Here is a 25745-nt window from a genome sequence, read left to right on the forward strand (position 1 = left end):
GTGTGTGTATGTGGTGGGTGGGTGAGTGTGTGGATGGTGGGAGGGTGAGTGTGTGTGTATGTGGTGGGTGGGTGAGTGTGTGGAGGGTGGGAGGGTGAGTGAGTGTGTATGTGGTGGGTGGGTGAGTGTGTGGTGGGTGGGTGAGTGTGTGGAGGGTGGGAGGGAGGCAGCGTGTTTAGCGTGAGCCGCGGGGTGGAGTCGTCACACGCGCGGGGGCTGGCCGAGGAGTCGGTGGAGGAGGTTTTGAAATCGCCGTCGAGCAGCCCGCACACAAACACCACCACCAACAACACCACCACCACAACGACGGTGAGATCCCGGGTGCTGTTGCGCAACTCGCGCAGTGGACGAACATCAACCACAACAACAGCAGCAGCAGCAGCAACCACAACAACATCAAAATCCGTCCATCGTCCAGCAACCCATCCAACACGCCGTTGCACGTGCGCGTGTCCACTTCGAGCGCGTTCGTAAATCCACACACTGGATGAAGAGCCTCCTCCACACGCCGGGCTATTTGACTTTCTCGTGCTACTGACACCTCCCTGGTGGACTCGTCATCTTCACCCAGGCGTCTTCGCCGAGGAGCGATGGAGTGGGATTGAACTCTGCGCTCACCTGTGACCTACGACTCCCAAGAGCTGTGGGTTTGAACGGTGGTGGTGGTGGTGACTGGTTGGGTGGGGTTGATGCAATGTCGCAACGTCCCTCGACACGCGTACCCCTAATCGGCGTGATCGCTGGACAGCTCGACACGAGGAGGATGGAGAACGATGTGGTGATTGCGGCGGTGGTGATGGTGGTGGTGCTGGAGATGGAGTTGCAGCCGAAGTAAAAGGTGAGGTGGTAAAAGTTTGAGACAGTTTGTTGCGCAGTCAACTTATCTCGCACACACGAACACACACAGACAGATACACAGACATACACACAGACATACACACAGACAGATACACAGACAGATACACAGACAAATATCTCCCGTATCGCATCAACAGACTTGCGGCAAGTGCTGTTGGCAACGCCCAGCCGCATTTGTCTCCCCACTGCTGCTGATGTGTTACACGCCGCACCAACGTGCTCATTTAAGGCTGAGTCGACCTATGGGTGGCCCAGAACCGGTTCAGATATTCGTAACTGGGGTTGCTGGCCGTGAGTGGGGTTCGTAGCGCAGCGCGCTAATTACCACACTACCGCACACAGACACACAACGTACACACACACACAGACACACAACATACACACACACACATACATAACATACACACATAACATACACACACAACATACACATACATCATACACACACAACATACACACACAACATACACACATGCATCATACATACACACACACACAGACACACAACACACACACACATAACATACACACACATAACATACACACACAACATACACACACATCATACACACAACATACACACATGCATCATACACACACACAGACACACAACATACACACACATGCATCATACACACACACACATAACATATACACACATGCATCATACACACACACACAACATACAACACACACACACATACATCATACATACACACAGCATACACACATACATCATACGCACACACATCATACACACACATGCATCACACAACATACACACACTACACACAACATACACACACAACATGCACACACTACACACAACATACACACACACACAACACACATCATACACGTATAAAGACAAAGATCCCCCGTATAGCCTGGAACAGACTGTTGGGGCAAGTGCTGTTAGCGAGCACCTAATGAAGGCCGGCACGGCACACGAGGGGGTGGGTGGCCAACACCACGCCCGGCCGCCTTTGTCTCCCCAGTGGGGACGTTTACACACCGAACCGGGTACTCATTTGAGGCTGAGTCGACTTAGGGGAGGCCCATGACCGGTTCAGATAAAATCGGCACTCATAACACACACACACACGTGCACACACAAGCACTGCACCTGCGTCACTAATGTGCATGTTGCCTGTTCAATCGCACCTTGTGTCACCTAATACACAGTGTCACGGGCATAAGAAGTGGAGATTTGTATTTGGGATCGTGCTCGGTGATTGCGGCTCAAGCGCTTAGCGATGGTCGTGGTGCTTCCGATTCGCCTCGTCCTCTCCGTTCCTCGGCAAGCGAGGGTCTTCAAGAGTTGCTTTGTAGAGAGAATGCTGTCATCATCCATTCATCATCATCATCATCATTCATCATCATCCATTCATCATCATCATCATCCATTCATCATCATCCATTCATTGCAGCAATCAGCATCTCTTCATTGATATTCGTGGGTTTTTTCGGTAAAGTCACGTACGTAAAAAATTAAAACTAAAATTAATAAAAGTAAAATAAAAATCACGACGTTTCGGAGGCAACACAAGCTTCCGTCTTCAGGCGGAACCGTCACAGCACGATTGCTGTATCAAGTAACAAGAATATGAATCCTTGCAGTCACGAAAGCTTCAAATCTAGAATCTCTTGATTGACCGACACGTCATATCACCGTGTACTTCATGGTGAGTCATTTACGCCTCTTAATTATAATGCATGGATGTATATCATCATCATCCAGTCATTGATGTATTTATGCATCATAACCATCATCTACTACTGTATTCGGCGATTTATTCGTGCGTCGTCACTGTCATTGTAAGTAAATTAATGTGCGATGGAAGAGGGCCGTTGCCCGAATCGTCGGCCGTTATAATGCTCCCTTGAAAGCATTGTTATTCACGAATGTGTTGAGGTTGGTTTATTCATTCATTCATGCAGCAGCAACATCACCATCATCGCCGCGATTGTCATCGTCTGTTCAGCTCTTCAGAATTATCATCGTATAATGATTTAAAATATGAGCACCTTGATGATAATCATCTCTCGTTGTTGGGTGAAGTCGTTCCGTTACTTTGTCGTGGCTTAGCACGTGGCTGCCTGTAACCCAGCGCTGTGGGGACAGCTGCGAGGGTTGCTGGATCACAACACAGATGGTGTGAAACGCCCGTAACCACAGGCTCTGCGTGGAGAAGGCGGTACAGCAAAAGTGTGGACTCCGTCTGTACGGGATAGAGTGTTTCCCCCTCGCACGCGTGGATTTTCTCCGGGGTGCGTCAGCTTCCTCCCACGTGTAAACACTCATTCATTGGCCGACAACGCCTTGCATATATACCGACTTGACGTCTGTGAAAAGGAGCGTTATAGCTAATCGAATTCCTCCAGCTTAAATAAATATTCTGACGACGTATAGATAACCGCAAAGCTTTGGATAGAAATTGGCACCGGCTCACCGCGTGGCTGGCTGCTGCTGCTGGTTGCTGCTGCCTTTCCACGCTCGACTCCTGTTTAGGGGTGAACGATTTGGGGAAAATATCTAATTGCGATTTTTCTGACAGATATTGCGATTGCGATTTGCGATTATATTTCTTAAAGTCAAGCTTCAGTTCAATATTCACTGTGTAATAGATTTAAAACATGTGATGATGGAGCGCTACCACATGATACCATCAAACTATGAACTGCTCTATATATTCTAATGCAAGGGTGAGAACTTAAGATATGAATTGCTTCCAATATGTATTTATTAAAACGTTTTAATTGAAATAGAACAATCAAATGAAGTTACATTTAAAAAACAGTTATACTGTAATACCAAATAAAACAATTCCAATAAGTAATTTGACTTTTAAAATCGCAAAAAAATCGCAGCATTTGCGATTTGCTAATCGCATTGTTTCAAATTGCGACTTCCATTTGAAATCGATGAATCGTTCATCCCGAATCCTGTTCCTCCTCGCACCACCCAAGTCGTTCCCCGTCTTTCAGAGAGTCGAATGCCGCGTGGCGAAGGTGCGTTACAATTTGAAATAATTGAAGTAATCTGCGTCGTCGTCGTCATCATCATCAGCTCAACATTCGTGTCGCTGACACGAGCGCGCGCGTGCATACGCGCCCTCCGAGTTACCCAACGAACATCTCGATGATCAAAACGATCATCGATTGCGAGCCACCGTCTCCTATCAACCTGTTGTCGCGTCTCGCGTCAAACACATACAGTCCAGGAGCGTGGGTGGGTGGGGGTGGGTCATAACAACAAAAACTCAAGTGGGTGGGCGGACGGGACTACGAACGCTAAAGTCGGTGTTCAAGAAACTTTAAACAAACCTTGACCGTTACACGCTCAACAGCGAGTGACGATACGATCTTGCCGCTTGCTGTTATGCGGTTGTGCAATCCGCTCGGTATCTGTCACGCCCTGCGTCAACGAGGCAAGGCTGGGGGGTGAGCCGGTCGCTTCGTTCTTCTGATATTTGTAGCGATATATTTTTCAACTTTACACGAATAATTTAAAAGGGGGGGGGGGGGGCTGAGCCCCCTTGCAGCCACCACCTTCCATCAGACACGATGGGGCTGCACACAATCATCACGCACATGGCTGTAGAGCAACAACGCAGAAATCAATTGTGAGTCACAATATTGGACGCGTGCGAGTTGAGTGAACGCGGCTGTTTGCAATCAAGTGGATTTTTGTTTAAGCAGGAGAGTGAGCACTCGAAAGACCACGATGAGCCTCGTTTGGACGATTTAAACCATTTGGACAATTTGGACGTTGTGGAAGTTTGGACAGTTTTGACGTTTGAACGATGAACTCGTTTGGACGGGTGTGACCCCGGGGTCACCAAACCGCATTCATTTCTATGCGAATAGAAATGAGTGAAAAACAACAACAACAACAACCGCATAAGAATAGGGTTTTCCCCTTTTTTCTGGCAACAAAACAGGCGTTAAGATGTAAACTTACCAAACTGGAACCTTTTTGCAAGGAATAATGTCTGTATTAACCACAGATACTTGTGGTGAAAATACAAACAAAAAACATGCTCTGACAGTATATGCATTGTCTTTGAAACTGATTGATCCACACTAGAGACGGCTTTCTTTAGAGCCTAGTCTCAAATGGTGTTAGACCAGAGGACGACAAAAGGCGAACAACCTTTTGGCATCTTAACGCCTGTTTTGTTGCCAGAAAAAAGGGGAAAACCTATTCTTATAATTGGATACTGGCAAAGGAGGTCCCATGAAACAAAAACAACCGCGTTACAGGTTCTCAATATTAAATACAATCAAATGTCTTCCTGGTTCTTTCGGTAAAGTCACGTAGAATGGAAATAATAAAACGTAGAATGGAAATTATAAAATCATAAAAAGAAAACATTTTATTTTTATTATTTTATTATTTCCATTCTACGTGACTTTACCGAAAGAACCAAGAAGATGAATCCCTGCAGTCACGAAAGCTTTAAATCGAAATACAATCAAATGTCCCGTGTTTTAAGAGTTTGGTCCGTGCAAATCACATTTGCACCGTTCATCGGTAGAGTACAACATCGTCACACACGCACACTACAGGCCAACATCACCAACACGAGGAGCAATCCCATACAGTTGGGTATATTTATACCAACACGGGCACCAGCATCAGAATTATCCCACGAGCTTAGCCACACACACACACAATCCGCTTCTCCGTGTGCAATTAAGTAATTAAGTTGCGCCTGCTGGCTGTGGTCGTGCGCGTGCCGAGTGCGTTCGCACAGCGCGTGCCGCATTCGTCGTAAAGGGACTCGAGATTTTTTTTTAAACAACCGCATCGACAACAAAAGCAGACATTCAACAACACCAGCCTCCCCCTACCCCCCCCACCACCTCTTATCCCCCAGCCCCTAATTACGCGCTCGTCAACCCCGCGGAATGGCTCTCTCCTCCTTACCCCCCCCCCCGTCGCCTCGCGTCGTGCACCGCACCAGAACGCGCCCTCGGAAGAGTCGAGCGATAATTACTGCGGCCAGAGCCTCCGTCCCACGTAGGGCGAGCGCCCAGGGCCCCGCGCTTTGGGGGCCGGGGAGGTCCGCGCTTTGACGTCGCGGTGTTAGATGTAATATTTCCGTAATATCCATAATAGAGATTTTTTTGGGTGAGATCGCGTAAATATATAAATGTGTCGTTAAACCCGCCACCACCCGTCACGGCCAACTAGTAAGGGTTGCCACGTCAACAGAACGTGCCAATTCGTTACGAGTACAGCACACCGGTGTGTTGGAGAGCCATGCCACAACATTTACAAGACTAATTTCCTGGCAGCGATTTCAGCCGCACCATCTCTACATAACAAAAAGGCTCAGTCCCTTTTACACGCCCCTTTACATCATCCGCACCTAGTTTACACAACAAAGGCTCATTCCTAACAGCGTGCTTCAGCCGCACCGAACCTCACAATAATAATATCCAGGGCCTACGTTGGCTCCCCCCACCCTCAACCAGTATATATACAATTACTGTGTTCTTGGAATTTCTCTCACTTGATACAGCTGTCGTGCTGTGACTGTTCCACCCTGAAGACGGAGACTTGTGTTGCCTCCGAAACGTCGTGATTTTTTTTATTTTTTTTATTTTATTTTAATTAATTTAATTTTTTTTACCTACGTGACTTTACCGAAAAAACCTAAGAATATGAATCCTTGCAGTCACGAAAGCTTAAAATCTAGAATTTACAATCTTGAGTACGACGTTTCAAGGGGCCGCCGCACGCGGCTAACCCGAGCCACAGATTTGCCTCACCCCTGACCCCGCAGTGTGCGTGTGTCACACCGCAGTGAGTCGAGCCGCGGTCTCGCGTGCGGTGGTGCGGTCGAGCGTGGGTGCGGGGGGTCTCTTGAGCTTTCTCCAGTGGAGGCCCTTCCACCAGCAGTGTGGCGTGAGTGAGCGATTGCAGGGCTGCGCCTACAGCTGTAACGGTGGCATATACAGTGGGGTGGCTTTGAATGAGGGCCGTTGCACCGAAACATCACTTTCTGCTTCACAGTAGAGCACCTGGCGCACGCCTTGTGGTCCAGGTGTTGGTGGATCACACAGAGAGTGCTGAAACTACATCAAAACCTCGCTGGACTGCTCGGCAGGTGGTGGCCAGGATTTGAAATGGTGGGGAGAGTTGGTTCATGAACGCATCCGTGCGGTAAGCGGTCTAATGAACGACGCTGTGCTCTCTCGTAAACCGTGGTGGGCATTCTCCGGGGACACTCGTTGCTTTCTTGCGAGCGGAGCGACTTTAATATCTTAAAATAAATGTGGGCAACCATCCCGGCATTAGCGTGGCCCTGCCGAGGAACAGGGTCTTGAGACTCGCCGGTATTTTCCTGGACAGATCAATGATGTTACTTCTTCTTGGTTGTTTCGGTAAAGTCACGTAGAATGGAAATAATAAAATAATAAAAATAAAACATAATAAAATAATTCTCACGACGTTTCGGCCACAACGCAAGCAGCCGTCCTCAGGTGGAAAACAGGTATGTCGGAAAGACCATTCAGACGCTGTCTTTCCGACAGACCTGTTCTCCACCTGAGGACGGCTGCTTGCGTTGTGGCCGAAACGTCGTGAGAATTATTTTATAATGTTTATTTTATTATTTTATTATTTCCATTCTACGTGACTTTACCGAAAGAACCAAGAAGATTAATCCCTGCAGTCACGAAAGCTTTAAATCGAAATTATGTTACTGTTGTTAGCACGACTACGATACTCGTGCTATGCGATCATGAGGAAGCGTTTGATGGTGACGACACGTAAGGGGTAGGGTGGTACAGAGATTCTCCTCTTCCAGTTCACATTTCGAGCGAACAGTGTTCACTCGCTCGGCTATTCTCAGTTGCCCGCCCGGAATCAATAAGTGGATATTCCACATTCCCACAGTGTTCCCGTGGGAATGTAGAACAACTCCGATGTTGCTCTCGCCCTCCCACCCCCTTCCACCCCCTTCCATTATCAGCACTCCCCCTGCAAAGGCGTCGCTTCCCTTCTCCGTTGTCGGAGCCCAAGTTCGCACCCCGAGCCCGGGCGGTGCGATGTTCGTGTTTGTCTGGATTTTTTTGTTGTTTAACCCCTCCCCCCCCAACACCCCTTATGACTCGAACTTGCCGCTGTTTAACGCGGGGCCGCTGTTTAACGCGGGGCCGCTGTTTAACGCGGGGCCGCTGTTTAACGCGGGGCCGCTGTTTAACGCGGGGCCGCTGTTTAACGCGGGGCCGCTGTTTAACGCGGGGCCGCTGTTTAACGCGGGGCCGCTGTTTAACGCGGGGCCGCTGTTTAACGCGGGGCCGCTGTTTAACGCGGGGCCGCTGTTTAACGCGGGGCCGCTGTTTAACGCGGGGCCGCTGTTTAACGCGGGGCCGCTGTTTAACGCGGGGCCGCTGTTTAACGCGGGGCCGCTGTTTAACGCGGGGCCGCTGTTTAACGCGGGGCCGCTGTTTAACGCGGGGCCGCTGTTTAACGCGGGGCCGCTGTTTAACGCGGGGCCGCTGTTTAACGCGGGGCCGCTGTTTAACGCGGGGCCGCTGTTTAACGCGGGGCCGCTGTTTAACGCGGGGCCGCTGTTTAACGCGGGGCCGCTGTTTAACGCGGGGCCGCTGTTTAACGCGGGGCCGCTGTTTAACGCGGGGCCGCTGTTTAACGCGGGGCCGCTGTTTAACGTAACACGACTGACCATAGAACAACAACAACACGTGCTTTTGGATTCCGGTAAAGTCGGGTCAGTGCCCGTGCTATAAGTACTCGTGGCTGGTTAGCTGTTTGATTAGGTAGGTAGGGGTAGTATTAGGGGCTGGGTAGTTGCTGGGCTAGGTAGGTAGGGGTAGTATTAGGGGCTGGGTAGATGCTGGGCTAGGTAGGTAGGGGTAGTATTAGGGGCTGGGTAGCTACTTGGTAAGGTAGGTAGGGGTAGTATTAGGGGTTGGATAGTTGCTGGGCTAGGTAGGTAGGGGTAATATTAGGGGCTGGGTAGTTGCTGGGCTAGGTAGGTAGGGGTAGTATTAGGGGCTGGGTAGTTGCTGGGCTAGGTAGGTAGGGGTAGTATTAGGGGCTGGGTAGATGCTGGGCTAGGTAGGTAGGGGTAGTATTAGGGGCTGGGTAGCTACTTGGTAAGGTAGGTAGGGGTAGTATTAGGGGTTGGATAGTTGCTGGGCTAGGTAGGTAGGGGTAATATTAGGGGCTGGGTAGTTGCTGGGCTAGGTAGGTAGGGGTAGTATTAGGGGTTGGGTAGTTGCTGGGCTAGGTAGGTAGGGGTAGTATTAGGGGCTGGGTAGTTGCTGGGCTAGGTAGGTAGGGGTAGTATTAGGGGCTGGGTAGATGCTGGGCTAGGTAGGTAGGGGTAGTATTAGGGGCTGGGTAGCTACTTGGTAAGGTAGGTAGGGGTAGTATTAGGGGTTGGATAGTTGCTGGGCTAGGTAGGTAGGGGTAGTATTAGGGGCTGGGTAGCTACTGGGCTAGGTAGGTAGGGGTAGTATTAGGAGCTGGGTAGCTACTGGGCTAGGTAGGTAGGGGTAGTATTAGGGGCTGGGTAGCTACTTGGTAAGGTAGGTAGGGGTAGTATTAGGGGCTGGGTAGCTACTGGGCTAGGTAGGTAGGGGTAGTATTAGGGGCTGGGTAGCTACTTGGTAAGGTAGGTAGGGGTAGTATTAGGGGCTGGGTAGTTGCTGGGCTAGGTAGGTAGGGGTAGTATTAGGGGCTGGGTAGCTACTTGGTAAGGTAGGTAGGGGTAGTATTAGGGGCTGGGTAGCTACTGGGCTAGGTAGGTAGGGGTAGTATTAGGGGCTGGGTAGTTGCTGGGCTAGGTAGGTAGGGGTAGTATTAGGGGCTGGGTAGATGCTGGGCTAGGTAGGTAGGGGTAGTATTAGGGGCTGGGTAGCTACTTGGTAAGGTAGGTAGGGGTAGTATTAGGGGCTGGGTAGCTACTGGGCTAGGTAGGTAGGGGTAGTATTAGGGGCTGGGTAGCTACTGGGCTAGGTAGGTAGGGGTAGTATTAGGGGCTGGGTAGCTACTGGGCTAGGTAGGTAGGGGTAGCATTAGGGGCTGGGTAGCTGCCTGGTGAGGTAGGTAGGGGTAGTATTAGGGGCTGGGTAGCTACTGGGCTAGGTAGGTAGGGGTAGTATTAGGGGCTGGGTAGCTACTGGGCTAGGTAGGTAGGGGTAGTATTAGGGGCTGGGTAGTTGCTGGGCTAAGTAGGTAGGGGTAGTATTAGGGGCTGGGTAGCTACTTGGTAAGGTAGGTAGGGGTAGTATTAGGGGCTGGGTAGCTACTGGGCTAGGTAGGTAGGGGTAGTATTAGGGGCTGGGTAGCTACTGGGCTAGGTAGGTAGGGGTAGTATTAGGGGCTGGGTAGCTACTGGGCTAGGTAGGTAGGGGTAGTATTAGGGGCTGGGTAGCTACTGGGCTAGGTAGGTAGGGGTAGTATTAGGGGCTGGGTAGCTGCCTGGTGAGGTAGGTAGGGGTAGTATTAGGGGCTGGATAGAAGCTGGGCTAGGTAGGTAGGGGTAGTATTAGGGGCTGGGTAGTTGCTGGGCTAGGTAGGTAGGGGTAATATTAGGGGCTGGGTAGTTGCTGGGCTAGGTAGGTAGGGGTAGTATTAGGGGCTGGGTAGAAGCTGGGCTAGGTAGGTAGGGGTAGTATTAGGGGCTGGGTAGTTGCTGGGCTAGGTAGGTAGGGGTAGTATTAGGGGCTGGGTAGTTGCTGGGCTAGGTAGGTAGGGGTAATATTAGGGGCTGGGTAGTTGCATACGTTGGCGGTTCATTTGCAGCGGCCGCCCTGGTTGTTACTGCGCGGGTGCGTTAATCACAACAACTACCTCGCCTGGTATGCAGGTGGTCGTGGGTTCGATCCCGACCCTGACGTTTGCTGTATATTTGGAGTTTGCGTCTCTCTCCCCGTGGTCATGTCGATTTTTCTCCGGGTCCCCCCGGTTTTTCCCTCCACAATTAGAATCACTTCTGAAAAAGAGCTAAATAGCTCGGTGGGCCTTACCTGGTAAAATAAAAAAAAAAAGTTTTTTTAGTTTTAATACTCCGTTGCCGTGTGCTTCACAGTGGACTTTGAATGATCCCGTGACGCCGTTCACAAGAGTAGGCCATTGTGTCCGGTTTTTAGTTCCTCGTCCTTCCCCCCCACCTCCGATTAGCACGGTTGGCTACGTACGGTGCAAAAGAAGTTCAACTTACATAAGTACATACGTCATGGGCCAATTTGTAAAAAGGCAAATGACTCATTTGGGATGATACACAGCACTCATCGCCACTACCTCACTGCTGCAGAAATAACATCTGCCAAGTTCCTGCTGAAAAGGACCTCTTGAGACTCGGTGAGGCTTTCCTGGCTGAAACAAGCGTAGGAATAATCATGGCTTATGACAATTCCGAGTGAGCCAATACTGTGCGCGATACAAGTTGAGCTTATGATGATGATTATTCGTCAGTGTTTGGCTGCTTTTCATTCGTGGTATTTTCAACTTCATTGCCATGGTGTTGGTTCGGGGAAATCGCGTGCCGTTATTTACACAGTGGGGATGGCGGCAAGATTATGAATATTTGCAGAAGAGATCTAAAACGCCACCCCAACCCACCCAAACCCACCCACCAAAATTCACCCACCCACCCAAAACCACACAAACTCGCCCTCCCAAACCCATAAAACAAACTCACCCACCCACCCAACAAATCACACCCACCCACCCAAACTCACGCAAACCCATCCACCGAAACCCACCCATCCACCCAAACTCAAAAAACCCACCTACCAGCCATGGCCCATCGAAGCCCCCAGTTGCTCCCCTGTATTTATTGCGGCTGCCCATCTCGTGAGCACCACCAGGACTGAACAGAACATCGTCCCGCAACTCCGCATTGCCCACGGTGAGGCCAGGTACTGGCGCCGTTTAATCGTTGGCGCGGAGAGCGAGCTGCTGTCGTTGGCTAACACAAATACAGCTTTCTGCCAGGTTTCTCGCAATCTAAGTTTGCAAGACCATGATTCTTCACTGAGCTGCACTGGCCGGCGTGGTGAAGTATGGTCAGCAGTGGTTGTGACACAAAGCGATTGACCCGACGGACCGATCGCGTCGGTTCCACGACGCGCGAACACACCCAGACTTGTACGCGCCTCTCTTTCAGGGTCCGACCTGCACCAGCGACCGGTGGCCCCGCGCACAACATCCCGAACGGAACGACGACCGGGCGAAGGTGACGCGTACGACGCACTCGCTTCCCAACTCGTCGGGGGCACCGGGGACACAGGAGGACCAGCGGCAGGCTCGGACAGCATGCGCCCGCGCCACCACCTCCGCCGCCACCACCGCCGCCACCACGAGGACAACCGCCTCCACCGCAGGGAACCCGAGCGCCCGGCGCTGCCGCCGACCCCGTCGCCGTTGTCGACGGCGTCGGCGGTGGTGACGGCGGCGGGAGAGGGCGCGGCGGAGGCCACGATCTGCGCTCGCTAGCGAGGGTCGGGGGTGAGGCGGAGGGGGGGGGGGCGCCAAGCATGCTTGCGCTGCCCCACGACGAGACGGCGGCCGAGACGTTCCACGTGGTGTACATCGCGCTGGAGCTCGTGCTGGCTCTGCTCGCCATCGGCGGCAACGTGCTGGTGTGCTGGGCCGTGCGGCTGAACCGCGCGCTGCGCAACCCCACCAACTATTTCCTGCTGTCGCTGGCGGCCGCCGACATCGCGGTGGGGCTGCTCGCCATCCCGTTCGCCGTCACCATCAGCGCGGGCTTCGCGTGCCACTTCCACGGCTGCCTCTTCCTCGCCTGCTTCGTCCTCGTGCTCACGCAGAGCTCCATCTTCAGCCTCCTCGCCATCGCCATCGACCGCTACATCGCCATCCGCCAGCCGCTGCGGTGAGTGTGTCCACACGCTCGCGTCTCGCGTGCTCCCACCCTACCTACCCTCTACCCCCCCGCCCCCAGCACCTATGAAGGCCGGCAAGGCACGCAACTTTGGCCGGCACCACACACCGAACCAAATTTTTCTCTCCCGGGAGGCGATGTTTTTGCACACCGCGCCAGTGTACTCATTTGAGGCTGAGTCGACCTAGGGGAGGCCCAGAATCGTATTCGTATAACAGTCTCCGGTGTTGGCCGTGAGCCAGAATCGAACTCGGGCGGTCAGGTGCGTAGCGCACCGCTCTCCCCACTAGATGATCGCACGCACTTCTACACACGCACGCACTCGTACACACGCACTCGTACACACGCACGCGTACACACGCACGCGTACACACGCACGCGTACACACGCACTCGTACACACGCACGCGTACACACGCACGCTCGCAGTGTGCGATAATGCACGTGCTCCTAAACCCAACGTGAGTTGTTCAAAGCGAGACCCCTCCCGCACAGGTCGCACTGACACCTGCGGAGCACCGCTAATTGGATCGAAGGCATCAATGGGCTTCTCTCCCCCCATACGCCGCCACCCCCCCCCCCCTCCTCCGAACCTTGCCTTGGCTGTGCCGCTCGGCGCGAAGAGGCGGCAGGGGAGGGACAGCGTCATCAGGCGCGCGGCTGATTGCAGCGGGCGGGAAACCTCGTTGGGTTTGCTTGAAGTTCGGCGAATGCGCGCGCGCGCTATTCCTCGGGACGGACGTTGAAGAATACGCGTTCGACGAAAAGAAACAAAAAAAAATCGACGCGCGTCCTCACGGGAGTTTGTCAAATGGTAGCATTGTGACCCATAATAGAGGGGGTTTTTTGTGGGGTTAGATCGCGTAACTGTATAAATGTGTCGTTAAACCCACCACCACCCGACACAGCCAACTAGTAAGGTTTGTCACGTAAACAGAACGTGGCCAATTCGTTGCTAGTACAGCACGCCGGTGTGTTGGAGAGCCAAGCCACAATATTTACAATCTGAGTACGACGTTTCACCAGTAATTACAACCACCTTCATCAGAGGCGTAAGCGTTGTGATGTCAGAGTGCCGAGCTGACAAAAGATGTCACGGTGTCGTAAAAAACCTCGGCGCTTACGACCGGCCTGTGTCTACCAAACTTGCCAGTTCGGATGCAAACACATCGCACGATTTCAAATTGCTAGCGCTTTCTACGCGGCGCATACACATGACATGGAACAACGGCCGCCATTGGCCACTGTGTGATGGTGATGTCACCGTGGGGCTTGCGCCAGGCTAGGTGCACATTGAGGCTCTCGCGCAAAGTGTCGATGGCTCGCTGGAAGCAGGTCACGGGAGAGACCCAGGTATTAATTGTGAAACGAAACGGGGGACACACACAAGATGTCTCTGTATTAATTAGATTCAGCACTCTGTCGCGTGGGACGTGTTTAGCAGTCATCAGGCATGTGCAGTGTGTGAGATTTTATAATTTAAAAGGCTACGAGCAAGAATGTCAAATCTCGGAGCTTGCTCCACGTGGGGACACGCAGGCACAGTATTTTCACTAAAAACGCTCTTGGGCAACTCTTTCAAAGCTAATTCGCGTAAAATGCTGAAAGACTTGTTCCTAAAGAGTGAATGTAACTGGCTTCACGATGTTACGAATGACCACCCCTCCACTCCTCTCACGGCTGCGTTCACACCTCAACCAAACTCTCCAACGACCTCTACTGTGTGCACAAAACAATCGCCCCCACCCGCCCAACCACACTGAGTTATAAATTAGCCAAAGCCCTTGACCGATTGAGCACACAAGTCACTCTGCGAGAACCGCTCACAGCCTGTTTAGGGTTTAACTCGGAGCCCCATTTAAATAAAGCGACCACAATCTGGAACGCGATGCTGAAAATAGAAACGTGAACTGCGTGATCTTCCAGTTCCCACCGCTGATCCGCAGAGGCACTTGCGGCCCGTGTCCCCTTCTCCCCATGTCCTTTTCTCTCCGTGTCTACATGCCCCCATGTTTCCGTGTCCCCATGTCCATATATCCCCATGTCCATGTGTCCCTGTCTCTGCGTGGCCCCGTCTCCCCATCTCCCCATGTCCCCGTGTCCCCGTGTCCCCATGTCCCCATGTCCCCATGTTCCCGTCTCCCCGTCTCCCCGTCTGCCCGTGTCTCCGTTTCCCCATTTCCCCATGTCCCCATGTCTCCGTTTCCCCATCTCCCCGTGTCCCCGTGTCCCCGTGTCCCCGTGTCTCCGTTTCCCTGTGTCCCCATGGCCCCGTGTCCCCATCTCTCCATGTCCCCGTGTCCCCGTGTCCGCATCTCCCCGTGTCCCCATCTCCCCGTGTCCCCGTGTCCCCGTGGCCCCGTGTCCCCATCTCCCCGTGTCCCCATGTCCCCGTGTCTCCGTTTCCCTGTGTCCCCGTGTCCCCGTGTCCCCATCTCCCTGTGTCCCCGTGTCCCCGTGTCTCCGTTTCCCTGTGTCCCCGTGTCCCCGTGTCCCCATCTCCCCGTGTCCCCGTGTCCCCGTGTCTCCGTTTCCCTGTGTCCCCGTGTCCCCGTGTCCCCGTGGCCCCGTGTCCCCATCTCCCCGTGTCCCCGTGTCTCCGTTTCCCTGTGTCCCCGTGTCCCCGTGTCCCCGTGGCCCCGTGTCCCCATCTCCCCGTGTCTCCGTTTCCCTGTGTCCCCGTGTCCCCGTGGCCCCGTGTCCCTGTGTCCCCGTGTCCCTGTGTCCCCGTGTCCCCGTGGCCCCGTGTCCCCATCTCCCCGTGTCTCCGTTTCCCTGTGTCCCCATGTCCCCATGTCCCCATGTCCCCGTGTCCCCATATTCCCGTGTCCGTGTGTCCCTGTCTCGCCATATCCCCATGTCCCCGTCTCACCGTCTCACCGTGTCCACGGGCCCCTGTGGTTAGGGCAGATCCTCCAATTGTCTAGGTCTTCTTGCCTTTGGATCCAGGTCCCATCCGCTGATTCAGAATGGTGTAGAAACTAGCTCGCAACAAGTGTCCTCACGTCAGTCTGATATTGTTAACTCTCAAGAGGATTTGAGCTCAATTAAGCGTACATCCAAATTCAATGTGATGGGTTTTTTTTTGTTGTGAAGTCATCGACGACCATCGACTCGCTACAAGAGAGAACCCGCTTTAATCACAGGCAGTGGCTGAAACCTGGATTTGAACCCAGGATCTCAGCGGCGCCCTGAGCACTCTGACCTCTGACCCACCCAGCCACCTCTTCTACGCAAAACAATCGACTCACCACCCCCGAATCGAATGGAGATGCAGTCATCTTCGTCATTCAACCTATGGCACTTCACTTGACGGCCTCAAAGTGCACCTAGCCTGGTACAAGCACCGTGGTGCTGTAACAGTCACTTGTAGCCAAATGGCGCCTGTTGGTGATGTCTACTCTGCGTGTGGCAGTGGAGATGATGTGCAGTTCTAGATTTGAAGCTTTCGTGACTGCAATGATTCATATTCTCAGGTTTTTTCGGTAAAGTCACGTAGGTAAAAACATTAAAATTAATGAAAGTAAAATAAAACAAAACAAAATAAAATTCACGACGTTTCGGAGGCAACACAAGTCTCCGTCATCAGGTGGGACCGTCACAGCCGAATTAGCTGCATCAAGTGAAGCAATGATTCACTTGGGATTACATCTTGAATCATTGCTTCACTTGATGCAGCTAATTCGGCTGTGACGGTCCCACCTGATGACGGAGACTTATGTTGCCTCCGAAACGTCGTGAATTTTATTTTGTTTTGTTTTATTTTACTTTCATTAATTTTAATGTTTTTACCTACGTGACTTTACCGAAAAAACCTGAGAATATGATGTGCAGTGGTTAGCGCTTTGTGCAGGGTGGCACCACGGTGGTGAGATGTTAACTACCTCGCCTGATCTATAGGAGGTCGTGGGTTCAACCCCGACGCTGATGCCTGCATGTATGTTAAACTTCTTTTGCACCGTACGTAGCCACCCGTGCTGTATATCTGGAGTTTGCGCGTTCTCTCCCGGTGGTCGCGTGGATTTTTCTCCGGGTCCTCCGGGTTTTCCCTCCACATTTAGAATCAACGTCACGCGCTTAGAGTAATTTGGCTGCTTTAAGTTTCAACACGATACGCCACTTTCATTGAGCTATCATCTGTGGCCCAGATCGCTTCTGAAAGAGAGAGCTATAGACCGCAGCAGTGGGCCTTACCTGGTAAAATAAAAATAATATTAACACGTAAGTAGGCTTTCGCGACCAAAATCATCCATAATACAGTTTTTTTTCGGGTTAGATCGCATAATAACGCATTTATATTTATCCGATCTAACCCAAAAAAAACCTGAATTACGGAGAAAAAAAATCGTTTAATAAAAATATAAAAAGAGTTTAATTTATAGTTTTTACTCCGTGAGCAGGTGAGTATCTGTCAGCTTGTTTCCGCTCTCTCTTCAAGAGTCGGTCTCTGCCTCACACGGACTCTCGTTACGAGCCGGCTTGGATTATAGACTCATCCCAGGCCTTCCCGGATAAACACGTCGTTATTATTACTACTACAACTACTGTCATATATAAAATCTCGCCGTAACTTTGACGACACCCAGAAACGTGTGTGTGTGAGCGGGCAGGGCGAGCCGTTGTGTAAAATGAAAAAGGGCCACCCTGCGTCGTGTTTAGTCGCAAATCACTTCTCTCTTGCGAGGCCAAAGGTATGCAGATGTCGTCAAATCTGCTTTGGGAGACTCTCAAGCTGGGATAAAGGAAGGTGGAGGGGTGGTGAGGAGGAGGCTGCCAAGAGTGAAGCTGTAATTGCTCCGCTGTTGGAAGCATGAAAAGACTCGGACAAATTTGGCTCAAGTTTGATGGTGTGTTGCATTATTTCTTGGAGATATAATTGAACACGAGGAGTGTCACACTCGTTCACGAATACCTGGAAACTCGAGACGTGTCTGGAGTCTGTGAAAGGGTCGGAATACGACAGTTGGGCCATCGTGCGCAAATAGTTGACCGGTTAAAACTAAAGCCCAAGACGCTCTGAACGCGGGGGGGGGGGTTGGAAGGACGGGACATCTCTCACGGAGCTCGTGCTGCGCAGTTAGCGAAGGTACTCGAGACGACGAATTCATTACCGTTCATGAACGTGTCAGATTTGCGAACATGTGTATATCGCGTGCCCATACGTGGACCGCGGGCACTTGATCGATCGGGGCGAACGCGCTCACACAATCGGGCGTCCCGTCCACGGCCCGCGTCACACCTCGCGCGCGTCCCGTCGCTCGCAGGTACAACGCGCTGGTGACGAGCAAGCGAGCGCGCGGCGTCATCGCTGTGTGCTGGCTGCTGTCCTTCGTCATCGGGCTCACTCCGCTGCTGGGCTGGAACAACTGGGACGAGCTGCACGAGTGCGGCAGCGACGGACAACCGCTGGACGCCACGAAGTGTCGTAACGGCACGCAGGTGCACTGCCTGTTTGAGAACGTGGTGAACATCGACTACATGGTGTACTTCAACTTCTTCGGCTGCGTGCTCGTCCCGCTGCTGGTGATGCTCGCCGTGTACGCGCGCATCTTCCTGGTGGCGCGGACGCAGCTGCAGCTCATCGAGGTGAGTCGCGGCTTTATGTTTTTTTTTTTATACGCGAGAGAAAGGAAGAGATCCACCGCCGCGTCGGCGTTGGCGGTTTGGCGCACGGGGACTCGGGATCCGGAGGTCGCCGCTTCGATTCGATCTCCCGGCGCGGCAGTTTTAAGCCGATGGGGAGAGGGTCACGAGTCTCCCCCCCCCCCCCCAGCCACCAATGCCTCTGTCCGCCCAGTCAGTTTCACAATCAGAAACAGGATATTTATTCCACCGTTGGAACCTCCTTTGGCAGTAGCAAAATATTATCATTGTTTTTTCACCCTTTTATCTGGCAACAAAACTGACACCTTTTTTTTACAAGGAGTCATGTTTGCATTGACCACAATACCTGCGGTCGGAATGCTGTTTGGAATCCGATGAGTTATAAAGCTCTTTTTGACAGATGTCCAGGAGTTATGTTTAAAATGGGTTACACCACGGTCAGTAGATCGGCTGGTCACGGGTGGCAGAGTAAAGTGTGGGTACCCTCACCTCTTCCAAGATGTCTGTCCCCGTGTGGAAGAGTAGGCCAAAGTCCCCCGTCCGCCGGCAACGGCATGAGCAAGCAGTTGCAGGGCTGCACTTTTACCTTTACCCGCAGTGACTGGTTCGCTGTAATGCTACGACGGTAGTGGCGATCATTAGTGACGATTGGGGTTTAGCGTGGAGAATGTTGGGATGGCGGTCATTTAATGTAATCATCGTGCTCGTTAACGACGAGTGATTTCAATCGTTAAAGAAAATAAGAAGATCGCGATTATCGTTGTTGACGATTTGATGATGGCGGTGGCCAACGATGACAATTTGTTGACGATGTCGTGATGGAAATTGAATACATTTGATGACAATCATGATTACACGCACAGATTTTGATGACACAATTAGCTGAATTTGATGATGATGATATGGTACTTTAAATTGATGTGATTATTAGGATGACGATCAATCACCATAACAATAATAATAATAATACCTCTAAGGCCCCTTTGACATCTGAGACTCCAGCACGGCCGCAGCTGCTGTTATACGCCCCGACGTCTGATGACGTCCAGAAGCTACAGGTGTCAATAAAACCGAGAGAGTCTAAACAATGCGGGGAGAATTGCCTTTAAAGCCACCAATTGACAAAAAGCCAGAATAAATATATATATATTTTAAAGCAACATATGTCAGATGTGATTTAAATACGAGGATGGTTTGGGCAGTGCGACGATCGATGATGATGACTGATGAGTCATGCCGACTACAACGAGATGAAAGGCAATTTATGTTGACGACACGATTATCGGCGATGACGATGATGACGATGACAACAACGGCGATTTTTTTCTTATCACGGTTGCTGAGCGCAGGGCCGAAGGCCCAAAGCGCCAAGCGGCCAGCAACAAGCAGCACTATTGAAGGTATAACGGATAAAGAGTTTTAATACATTGCTTTGGAGTGAAAAAGGTTCTACGAACCTGGGAAGAGACGATGGGGGGGCTGCGGGAATTCCAAACTCAAGCAGTCCGAGGTCAAGCGGCAGCAAGAGAAGCGGTGTGACCTGCGGTATGATCGGAATGATTATTGATCATTACGGCAACAATGATAATATCGATATTGGTGATTGTGAAAACACTGACGATAAATGATCACAAAGATCGACAACGATAATGGCGACGACCACGACGTTGACGGTAACAACATTAACGTTGATTATAGGTGAATGCCTTGTGATTCATAACTGGCTCATGGGTTAGGCCACCCCGTAACGATCCGGCCACATTTCTGTCGTTGGAAACACCGGCCGCGACCCGACGCAGCCAATCAAATTCGATCGTCGCGCTCGGCGCGCGAGCGTCGCTAACGTTTCCGCTCGCTGAACATTGCCAAATGATTCACGACCGGAAGCCGGTTGGCGTCGGCGGCAGCGTCCCGCGACACGAAACTTTTGGCCGGGGTCATTAAGCAGTGGCCCGACCCCAAAAACGCGTTACGAGTCGTTGACCGTGATGACGATTACGACAACGGCACTAACACCCACGACGGCCACGACGACGACGACACCGCGGCCAACCGACGGACGGCTGACGCCGCTCGTCATGCCGTTGTCGCATTGAGCAGAAGGCCGGCAGCAAGGCCCCAGGCGGCGACCGCCGGCGCAACCTCCTGCAGCGCGAGGTGCACGCGGCCAAGTCGCTCGCCTTCATCATGGGGATGTTCGCGCTCTGCTGGCTGCCGCTGCACGCGCTCAACTGCGTCCACCGCTTCTGCCCCGACTGCGTGCGCCCGCCCTGGGCCATGTACGGCGCCATCATCCTGTCGCACGGCAACTCCGTCGTCAACCCCGTCATCTACGCCTTCCGCCTGCGCGAGTTCCGCGCCACCTTCCGCCGGATCCTGTCGCGCTGGGTGCTGCCGCCGGCACTCCCGTGCGGGCGGCGCCGGGGCGGCAGCCGCGCGCGGCGCCGCCCGTGCCGGAGCGATTGCGGCGGCGGAGGAGGAGGGGGAGGAGGGGGAGATCCCCGCCTGCCACGGAGCGCCGTCGGGCGCGGAGCCGCGACGGCGCTCCGCGGCGACCTCGAGGACGGCGCCGCGGCATCGGCATCGGCGTCGTGCCGGGCGAGCGACACCTGCCTCTCGGCGCTGGGCAGCGCGCTCAACAGCGCCGGCACGAGCCCCTGCACGTCCGTCGTGTCGTACTCGGTGTCCTACGTGAAGAACGGCGGCGCCGGGATGCCCGCCGCCTGCGCCTCCGCCGTGACGCTGGCGCCCGACGACGACGCCGACGGCGCCGATGGTGCCGGCGGCAGCCTGTGCAGCGACGAGCAGGAGGTGTGTACGGTGACGGTGTCGGGACGCCCGCGGAACGGCGACTCGCTGAGCCCGCCCGGAAGGAGCCGGGGGGGCGGCGCCGAGACGGCGGCAAGTTTGGCGACGCCGCGGCAGAACGGATTTGTGGAGGAAGGGGAGCGCGGCTCCCAGCTGCCCAACTCGTGACCTGGGCAGGCACGTGAAATCATCGTCGCGCGCGCACGCACCGGCCAGCGAGGATTTGGTGTCGGGAACAAATGAAATTGATTACGAGAGCGAGAGGCCAGGTGTCGAAAGCCAGGGCTTACTTTTCGCACCAAAATGTTGTTCTCCAGGTCGCTTCGGAGATTAGGACAAGCGGCCGGCGCGCAGCCGCAACAAGAGGTTTGCCGGGCGTGGTGTGCCGGGGGCGGACGTCGGTTTTTCCAGGTCGTCGACCGAGACGGCCCCACGGCTGATATTACCAAGCCCCTTGGCAAAGGTCCAAGAGGCTATTGAACGCACCCACGAAGCAGGAATGAGTGTGCGGTGTTCGGAAATCGATGGACTCGGCGTTACGTTTTGTCGCGAGATGCGTTTTCGTACCGGAGGTCTCCGTCCCGGCGTAATTTTCGTCGGCGCATTCCCGATGCAAGTTTTAGATATTGAAAACCTTTGAGAACACCTGAGGTCAACGTTTGGACTTCTAAGGAACTAGTGTTTTTTTTTTATATATGTAGAGCTGATCACTTGCCATCTTGTGGGAGACACGAGAGGATGTGCGTTGTTTTCCCACCCCTACCCCTCCCCCCCCTCCATCACTGTGCAAGTCGAGACGAAGAACGCTCCGCACGTTCTGATCCGTCAAAGTCAAAGCCCAGTCCCACAGCTCGAAGGAACGCTGAGCCGGTGCGCACCTCCCGTTTGCGAGCCGGTGCTGGGAAATTATTTACGGGAAAACCACCGTTGACTTTCCCAAATCGCCGCAGTTATTTTACCGACCCCGCCACCCACACACCCCAGAGGGGATGAGCGGTTGAGTTAACCGCCACCCGGGATTTGAACTCCGCGACCTTCCGATTGCGAGCTTGTTGGCTACTTCGCCAAGTCACGTGGCCCATTTGGTCGGTAGCGGGCGAACGAAGCCTCTTGCGCTTCTCGTTCACAAACCAGACCCTCCTTCGAAAGCGTGATGGCTCGGCGTTGTAAAAGTAAAAAAAAAACATTTGTTATCCGTTACATTTCTAGATCCCGCTCGCTCCGAGCGAGTGTTTTTGCGCCTGGCAACCGTCGACCGGAGCCGCGCTGAAAACGAACGGGGAGCTGAAACCGCCTCGACTCAGCCCAGTGGCTTCCCAAGTCGTCTGCCGAGGGTATAAACCGTGCTCGCCTCAACTTTGTTTATTACGTAGAATCATGTCTAAGCATGATTCTGCGTAAATTATCTCCTACCGTCAAGCGATCCTTCGTTCACACCGTGAGCGATTCATGTCGTCACACAGCCGCATGTTGGAATGCTCACATGGGAGTGGGCTTTTGGTGCGTCGGGCCTAAAGCGATCGCATGAGCGCACTCCTCTAGGCTCTGTCAGCTTCAGCGGTCTCACAGAATTGTGCAGAATCATCGGCGTACAATTGCCACGTGTCAAAGGAAACCTCGATTATTGTTTTGTTTACTTTTGCACAGGGTTTTCGCGGTTGGACCGTGTGTTGTTCGGCACGAAAGTCTGACGTTTCGCCCCGTGTGCTGGGATGCTTCTTCAAGGACCTGATTTAAATGTGCTGGGAGCGGATTGCCGAATATCGCGCGGAACAACACGCTGTGCAACCGAAAAAAGGAAAAAATAATGCATCGCAGAACTGAACCTGGTTCATTTGATTTACTATATTTTTTTACGGTGATCATCGTTTTCAAGAGAAATATGCAAGCGTCAACTCCCCCTTCTTCACGCCATGCCTTGCGCCGCTACAAATTGTGTTTACAGGCTGCAGCGCCCCATGGCGAATCGTTACAAACCCGATGCCTTAACCGTGGCGATGCAGCGTGGAGTGCAAGGGAATGGTTGACGGTGCCCCCCCCCCCCCCCCCCGTTGTCCCCCCATTATTCTCCCATTGTCCCCCTGTTGTCCCCCTATTGTCCCCCACCCCCCCTGCATCGTCGTCCCTGTTGTCCCCCCCTATTGTCTCCCTGTCATCCCCCCCATTGTCCCCCATCCACACCTCCTGGGGGGGGGGGGGGTAAAATACTTCCTCCCTCCCTTAGTCCATGGGCCTGAGCAGAATTGGGTCCCACTGAAGATGGCAAATATTCAATCGGACCAGTTTCCTCTACGTGGCGAATAAAAGCGGATTATGTGATAATGTGCTCGGTAAATAACGACGCCTGTGATTACATCGAATTGTGTATTGGCGTACAAATTAGCGTCCAATCTGGGACCCCGTGTCGTGACACAGAGGGCTCCGTGCCGAAACGATCGGCAGTTTCGCCAGCATTGGATACAAGGAAGCCTGACTCCGCTGACGAGGCGCCGTTTGTCGAAACCGGTCCAGACTTTGGGGCCGTCCATAAATGACGTCACGCACCTGGGGGGGGGTGGGGGGTCAGACATTTGTGACGATGTGTGACGAGGGGGGGCGTTTGAGAAATGTGATGTCACATCAAAATGCGCAACTTTAAATAAATATAGACAACACGTTCTACTTAATTAAATAGACTTTTTAATAAATGTTTTCTCCTACAACATCAGAGTGCAGTGCCACATTAAATACGCATTACAATGACATGTTTTATTTTTTTTGGGGGGGGGGGGGGGGGCAGAGCTTTGTGACGTCAGATTTTAGGGGGGGTCTGACTTTTTGTGACGCCGTGTGACGAGGGGGGGGGGGTCAAAAATCGTCCAAAATCGCGTGACGTCATTTATGGACGGCCCCTTTTCTTGCCAGTGCTGGTGAAATCACGTGCTCACAGGAGGCCGTGGCGGCTGATGGGTTGTGTAGGAGAAGTTTATTTTTGTTGTTGTTTTACTCGGAGAGACGGGTACAGTGTATGCAGGAGACGTATTTTGTTGTTGTTGCTTATTTATACTGACACGAGGTTTAGTTGCATTATTCGCCCCTTATTGGCAATGTATAGAAGTTGGTGCCACTCACGGTTTGTCATCTCAGGTGGTAGCCAACAGAGGTGTGGACTCGAGTCATGTGACTTGGACTCGAGTCAGACTCGAGTCATGAATTTGATGACTTGCGACTCGACTTGGACTTGCATAACAATGACTTTGTCCCACCTATGAGATGTGGACTCGAGTCATGTGACTTGGACTCGAGTCAGACTCGAGTCATGAATTTGATGACTTGCGACTCGACTTGGACTTGCATAACAATGACTTTGTCCCACCTATGAGATGTGGACTCGAGTCATGTGACTTGGACTCGAGTCAGACTCGAGTCATGAATTCGATGACTTGCGACTCGACTTGGACTTGCATAACAATGACTTTGTCCCACCTCTGGTAGCCAACGAGCAACGAGGTTGGTCATCTCCACGGACTCCCTTCGTCACTTGCCATGGCTCGAACACCCGGCCACCTTCTTTTGAAAAAGTACTCAACGCTCATTTTAACGTTGGGAACCAAACCACAGCGTCCCATTAAACACGCGAAGGTGGGCCACCTTTGGCAATTCGTTTGGAACATTGGACGAACGTTGGGGTCAACGTTCCACATTTACTGGTATCCTGCCATTGGCCGATTACACACACTTATTATTATTATTATGATTGCTATTTGTTAGATCTTATTGTAATTTTAATCATATTTATTATTACTACTAATTTAGTTAAACTTATTTAACACATTTTATACTGATAAAAAAAAACTCATGGCGAACAGAAAACAATCAGTTGTATTTGTCTGCATGTAAATAATATCAAATGTGTTTTGTGTAATGGTGTGGGCATGACACCGATAGCCAGGGAACGGCTGTTTTTTGTTTCTTTCTTTGTGTACGCCCCACGTAGCACCTTGATGACAATGGAACGTCACCGAACAAACGATTCCGCTCGTCTTCTCGCGGACGTTAAAGACGTCCACTTAGTTACGTGACACAGCGATTGATTCGACCTCTGCCCCCCCCACCCCCACGATTGCTGTGTGCGCTCAGGTTCACACAGGGATGCTACCCCCACACAGCCCGCTCTCTTTTACGCTCTGCTGAGAGAGAGGTCACTGTTAAAGGCGACGCGGCAGACGAGTTCAATTGGGGGTCACGGGTTGCATTAATAGCAGCGTAGTCCACAAGCCAGCGCGGATACCGGAAACCACCTAATAAGGAAACGCAACTTGAGTCGCACCGATAAACGAGTGAATTTCGAGATAACAACCCCACTCGTTTCAAACGGTTGTCGCGAAAAATCACTGTGAGTGGCCACGAAAGAAAATTGGAAACCACTACAGTTGTGCCAGCTGCGGTGGTGCCGCCAAGTGAAACATTTGGGTCCGGGCACGTGGTCTAAGCAGAACGGAGCGAGGAGGTTCAACCCATCTGAAGGTGGTGGAGGTCACCTCGCGTCCACAGCGCAGCAGCCGCGAGATCTGGCGGAGGGTGGAAAGCGATGGCAGTGAGGTGG

General features: G+C 52.5%; 1 protein-coding gene across 1 annotated transcript; it reads left to right on the plus strand.

Moving 5' to 3' along the window:
- Nucleotides 1-216: 216 nt before the first annotated feature.
- LOC144945293 (adenosine receptor A2b-like) lies at nt 217-23705 on the plus strand. Its single transcript, XM_078873701.1, has 4 exons — nt 217-838; nt 12012-12740; nt 18013-18334; nt 20453-23705. The coding sequence occupies exons 2-4, from the start codon at nt 12382-12384 to the stop codon at nt 21326-21328; spliced, it is 1557 nt and encodes a 518-aa protein (XP_078729827.1). The 5' UTR covers nt 217-838; nt 12012-12381; the 3' UTR covers nt 21329-23705.
- The last annotated feature ends 2040 nt before the right edge of the window (nt 23706-25745 follow it).

The sequence above is a fragment of the Lampetra fluviatilis genome, chromosome 37 (genome assembly GCF_964198595.1).
Source record: "Lampetra fluviatilis chromosome 37, kcLamFluv1.1, whole genome shotgun sequence".
Taxonomy (NCBI): Eukaryota; Metazoa; Chordata; class Hyperoartia; order Petromyzontiformes; family Petromyzontidae; genus Lampetra; species Lampetra fluviatilis.

Coding starts and splice junctions, on each gene's coding strand:
- LOC144945293 (XM_078873701.1), top strand. CDS start 12,382: ATGCTTGCGCTGCCCCACGACGAGACGGCGGCCGAGACGTTCCACGTG. Junction 12,741..18,012: donor GCCATCCGCCAGCCGCTGCG/GTGAGTGTGTCC, acceptor CGTCGCTCGCAG/GTACAACGCGCTGGTGACGA. Junction 18,335..20,452: donor CGCAGCTGCAGCTCATCGAG/GTGAGTCGCGGC, acceptor CGCATTGAGCAG/AAGGCCGGCAGCAAGGCCCC.